Raw genomic sequence first — 6000 nt, 5'->3', positions numbered from 1 at the left:
TTTCTGTGGAAATATTTATTTGGCTGCAGCTAAAGCTGAAACGATGACTGTTCTTATGTAAGTGTGAAACAAAGTTAGCTTTTCAGACGAGGGGTGCAAATTGAAAGACAATGGTTTGAACTGGTGCTCCCAAAACAGAATCAAATCAAATCAATGTTTGTGCTCGTGAGCAATCACTGATGCAGATATTACTTTTGTTATTCATGTAGCTGCCATTAACCCTCTCACATCACCGTTTGTCTTCCAACAACTTATCCTTAAGCTAACCGATACCAGGAACATATTTAGTGCTTAACCAATTAGAAAACATGGATAAATGTATACTGTATACTGTAGTTGCATTAGAGTGGTTGAGTCTGTTGCCAGAAACCATGATATTCTGTAGTGATTTGGTCCTAACGCTGCTTGATGACCACCAGGTTCTTCAGCATGTCGAAGGAGTTCCCATCGGGCTCCACTGACACCACGCCCTGCTCCTTGTTGTGCACCTGCAGGAAGCCGTTGTGGTCCAGGCCGACCACCTCCGCCTCCACCCCGTCCTCGCTCCAGAGCCGCACCCGGGTCCCGCTGAAGGCGAGCACAGAGGGACAGTCAGTGCTCTGCTCAGGGTGTTTCATGAGGAAAACACATCTCTGCAACTCAAGTGCTATTCATTATCCTCTGAGAGTGAGAGTGAGATAAGGCTGGGACTCCCTCCATAGCTTTCTGCACACTTTCCACATTTGATCATAGCATGGAATGCATTGCAAGGATATCTCAACAGGCCAAATGTCTATGAAGGATTTCTTTGTCGGATTTGTTTGCATTTAAAGTAAAATACAATATACAATCTATGTGGTTCTTTTTGATTCATGCTGTAACTGTTTTAATACAATAAAGAATATTAGAAGAGCAATCATTTAGTTTTTAGTTTGAAATGAAATGTATGAATCAATTAAGATGAATGCATTTTCTATGCCAGATTAAATGACTACACCAAAGTCTAAGTGAGAAAGTGTGATGCATATCATTTCATTACAAATGGTTGGGGGTTATGGGGTTTATGCAGGATGTCCCATAGGAACCAGTCATGATTCTTCCTAACCATTGGTGGTGTGCAGTATTTTAACATAATCCTATATCGGCTCAGCTTGCTCAGAACCATGGCTGAGCTGGAAACAAAAGAATACATGGGGCTAGTCCACAACTTTCCCTGAACACGGCAGTAATGAAACGTTAAATCACAGTCTGCAGCACTCACCTATGCAGCCATCTCTTGTAGTAGGTGGGCAGGACGGCGTCGGGGCCCCCCTGTTGGAAGCTGCAGATGAGGGCCTCCAGGAAGCTGACGCTGCGGGCGATGATCTGAGCGCAGCAGAGCGGGGGCAGGCTGCAGCCCTGCTGGGTGTTGTGCTGCTGGATCAAGTCGTTGATGCACACTGTGGGGTTACTGTTGGTCACGTTGAACCCACAGCCTGCAGGGAACATCAGGTCAACACATATTATTATGGAATTCTGTACTCACAAGAGGCCTGTTGCCAAATACCATATTTTCACTAATGGTGACTATTTGTTCCAACTCTTGGTTGTATAGAAGAAGTAGGTTTCAGGTGATGGAACACTGAATGTGATACGGAGCTGGTGAGTTTGTTGAATCATTAGCAGGAAGGGTTGAAGCCTGTGACACAAGATTTTCATCGGCATAACTACACTGTAGCTATGTTCGTATGACTAAATAAAGAACCTTGAACCTTGATGTAGATAAGACAGCAGCAAAAAGAAGATTTGTGATGCAGCTTTTGTTAATTATGCCGCAAAGCTATGGAACAAAATACCTATAGACATGAGGGAGGCCTGCTCGATGAAGCTCATAACTCCTGCTCTCTGCTGCACTCCGATGCATTTCAACCTGTCACCTGATTTTGTGTTGTATTTGCACTATCTTCCTTTTAATGCACAATTTTATCGTCATACCTTTAATCTAAATGTATTTCTTACATGCTATTTTAAGTTTGTTTTTATGTTTTCTACTGCTAACTGTATTCTATGTTCTGTGAGTATGTTAAGCGATGTCTACTGTGAAGCACTTTGATCTGCAAATAAAGATTATTATAAGAGTGAAAAAGAGAAATGTCAGTTAAAGCCTGCTGACTCAGTCATTAGCTGTGATTAAGTGTTGTTACCTATGAGCAGATGAAACGTTGATCCTATTACTGTGGAAGTCACCAGAACCCCCCCGAGCTTCATCAGGTTACCGTAGTAGATGTCATTGGGCCACTTCACCCTCAGGTCTAAATCCTGATGAAGGATAAAACATATTCCAACACCATCAATCATCAACATAACACATTTTCCTGGAACACAAATGCACTGATCTTAAAAGTACTACCACTTACTTTTACTACTCTGTAATACAGTGCAATAGCTTTCTACAACAGACAACTTCTTTGATGTCTGAGATGTATTCAGATGTACAGTATTTGGTTCAAATCACAGAGATGTGCAGTCACATAATATGTTACTGTTGATGGAGCTGCGGTAGTGAAATGTGGATGTTATACCTGGTATCCAGGAAGTGAGCGAACAGCCTCCACCACCGCCAGAGCCACCAGATGCTGCAGGAAGGGGATCCTCTGCCCCAGCCTGGAGCTCAGCTCCACCTGCAGGGACAGGGTGAACATGGCGCACCCCGGGGGGCTGAGCCAGGCGTTCCCCCCCCGACCTGCAGCAGCAAACACAGGACAGAGACACTAAGGTACCAAACACCAACACACAATTCTGACAAATAACAGGAATGAATCCAAATGAAGTGAATCTGCTTCACCTTAAAACCATTGAGGTGAATGTTGTGTGAGCATGTTTTCAGCGTGCAGCAGCACTGACCTCTGCCCTGGATCTGTCGACCAGCTATCGCTATCAAACCCACGTCCTTTGGTAAGTGCAGAGTCAGACTGAAGGGAGACAAGAAGGAACAACACAGACACGTTCAAATCTTCTTCAAAATGACTTAAATGGACTCCTACTTTAGCCTTGCTTTTACTGTAGCTCTATTAACAACATTCAAATATTGACAGTTAATAACCTCCACCAAAGAGGTTATGTTTCTGGTTTGGCTTTGTTGGTTTATATTTTGTCAAATCAAATCAGAGGTATTATATTACCCCTGTTTGCATGGAACAAAGCAAACATCCATACATTGTTCACACAAATCTGTGTATTATATGCACAATGGACAACAAAGTTAACCTTTAAAGCAAGGGGTTTGGGAGTATGACATTGTTTACAATGGATTACTTCTTCTGTGGTGCACATCCGGCTGGTGGCGACTACCTAGGTCGCAACCAGGAAATGAGTATGTCATGGTTCACTGCTACACCAAAAAAAAGATTTGATCTGATGATATACGTGGTAACCATTGGGACCTCCCAGAGTATAGCTTTCGACAAAGAGAGATCCAGTTGATTTTTTTATGATTCCAGACCTTTCCTTTTTGCAGTTTCTCAATTTGGATTCTATATTTTAAAGGATTTATCAAGACTTAAACTACTACGACACCACTGACCCCTCCAATGGTTAATGGTAGCTTTCCTAATGCTGCAGTCTTTTACGTTGACCACCTTTTGTTTTAACAGCAATGCCTTTTGGCTAATAGTTTTGCTTCCGGATACAGTACACAGGAAGACATACACTTACCGGTAAAACACTAATCCTGTGTGACACTGTCCTCACTATCAGCTATGCCTCCACCCATGAGCTCGGTGCAGTGTACCTTCTGACACACTCACACACAGCTATATAAAATGTCCGGTTTCTCAAAATGGTATAAACATGTTGCTGGAATGGTTATTCTATTACTCCATTAGTTGATGAATAGGTTATTAGTAGCTTTATTTGATCATTTTTGAAAGGTGCAAAAAAGCTTGTTTGAGAATATTTACAATGTGCATGGAAGCATTTTAAAGACCAGTCTAAGCATTAAGACATCTGCAGATGAATAGATAATAAAATAAGAATAAGTTGCAGCCATAAAAGGTTTAGCACTTTTTTCAAACCACAGAAAGAAAGATTTAATATTTTTCCACCACCAACATTTGGAAACCACAAAGCTGTCTGAACTTGTCAGTTTCTTAATAACTATCACGTGAGTTACAGTTTAAAGTGACGTTTTATTGCCATGACCACCTTGCAATCTTATCAATCAGCATTCCATTAACGCTCATTGGAGAGTTGGGGGCAGTTAATACCAGAAACCGAAGAGAACATGTTTGCACATTCTCTCATCTCCAAATGCAATTAAAGCTGATCCAGTGACCCAGTGCAGCCGCCCTCTGTTGGCCACTGAACAAAGATGGTGGAGCCGCTAAAGCAAGCGAGCAGGGCCTTTCTGCTATTGTCATGCAAAGTGGTTCACTGGTGAATCAGCTTAAGCACACAGGGAGCCCCAACCCAGATAGAGCTTTGTAACGGACTTCTCTAAGAAGTGTTTATCAAAGGGATAGATGGATCGCTCAATCTAGACTCTGAGCTCGGGAATTCTGGTGTGACAGACTTGTTACTGCGGACTAAATTAGCCATGAGCCTTCGTAAGCCTTTGTCCAGATGATAAGTACTGCTGATTATGAAAAGCATGACAGGACAGATCTTATAACAACAGTCCGGTGCCTTGTGTACTTTTCTTGTTGAAGACATTGAAAGAGATGGGAGTCAAAAATAGGCTTCAGCCATCTGAACACAAATAAAGTAAATATCTACCAAAGTTGCAGCCTTTTTATTTCAAAGATGTTACTATCCTTTTTGCAGCTCAATAGGGAAACACTAAGTAACGCAAAGACACATTTTCATACTAAAGATCTTCAGCTCATGGAACCTATTAGCCCTACTATGGTAGAAAGCAGAGTTATTAGTGGTTCCAAGAGTCTCCAAAAGTCCAACAGGAGCCAGAGCCTTCAGCGATCAAGCTCTTCTGTGGAACCAACTTCTACTTTGTCTTCTGGAGGCAGATATCCTCTTCACAGTTAAGAGCAGGCTTAAGAGCAGCCCTAGCTTTTCTAGACTGTCCTGTAGAATAGACCTTCAACTTACATCTTCAATCCTTCACCTCTCTTCTCCTACTTCTTTCTGTTCGTACTAATGTCCCATAAATGCATGTGGCTAACTCAGAATTATCTGGGTCATTATCCTAGGGGTCTTTGAGTATCCCCTTGGGCCGTATTAAAGGTTACTTCTAGATCATGAGTGGTGGCTGTGCCTGTTGCCGTGGTCCGGCCTGACTACCATGTTATCATTGTTTTGGCATCACCTGGAAGATTGTTGACAACATCCTGGATCCTTCATTTTCATATACATTCACATAAGGATATTTGTCATTTGGATTGGTTGTAAATATGATGTATTTGTTTTGAAATACGACAGCTATGGTAACACTGTCCATCCCAGGAGAAGGATCCCTCCTCCGTTACTCTCCCAGAGATTTCTTCTAGTTATTCCCCCTTGATTGTGGGGTTTCTTTGGTGTGAGCAAGGGTCTCCAGACGGTGTGTATTACAGTATGGTGCAAAGCCTCCTGAGACAAATGTGTATTTTTTTTATAATAGGCTCTATAAAAAACATTTGATTGGTTGATTTCAAAGATAGCCTCTTTTGTATTGTATTAACTCAGCCTGCTGAAGCACACCGGAAAGGGATCTTTTAACAGCCAATGGGAACAGAAGGAATGACTAGAAGCACAATCTGTTTCTATGATCATGAGCACCTGACTATTGTTTCCAATCAGCCTTGATACATGTGAACCTATCCTTTAAGTTCACCTGTGGAGTGTTCTTTTGTAACAACACTGTTTGCAAATCCTTTAATCTATGCAAATTAGGGCTGTCAAGTTAACGCGTTAATAACGCAAAAAAAAATTAACGCCACTAATTATTTTAACGCGATTAACGCATGTGTATTTTTTGTCCTCGGCCGCCCCGTAGTTTCATAGCGCATCGAGTTTAAAATACCATCTACAAGCTGATGCTGACAGCCC

General features: G+C 42.0%; 1 protein-coding gene across 2 annotated transcripts in view; it reads right to left on the bottom strand.

The window, feature by feature from the left end:
* The window catches only part of hlcs (holocarboxylase synthetase (biotin-(proprionyl-CoA-carboxylase (ATP-hydrolysing)) ligase)), a 40451-nt gene continuing 34451 nt past the window's right edge, over positions 1 to 6000 (bottom strand). For both annotated transcript variants that reach the window (XM_034226750.1, XM_034226751.1), the window contains 5 exons: positions 2863 to 2930; positions 2541 to 2701; positions 2163 to 2277; positions 1241 to 1454; positions 1 to 567 (listed from right to left, as the gene is read on the bottom strand). In XM_034226750.1, the coding sequence (XP_034082641.1) occupies positions 396 to 567; positions 1241 to 1454; positions 2163 to 2277; positions 2541 to 2701; positions 2863 to 2930 (730 nt within the window). In that variant the 3' untranslated portion in view covers positions 1 to 395. The remainder of the gene's footprint in view (positions 568 to 1240; positions 1455 to 2162; positions 2278 to 2540; positions 2702 to 2862; positions 2931 to 6000) is intronic.

Source organism: Gymnodraco acuticeps, unplaced genomic scaffold (assembly GCF_902827175.1).
Source record: "Gymnodraco acuticeps unplaced genomic scaffold, fGymAcu1.1, whole genome shotgun sequence".
NCBI classification, from domain to species: Eukaryota; Metazoa; Chordata; class Actinopteri; order Perciformes; family Bathydraconidae; genus Gymnodraco; species Gymnodraco acuticeps.
This window is presented reverse-complemented; position numbering and strand designations above follow the sequence as displayed.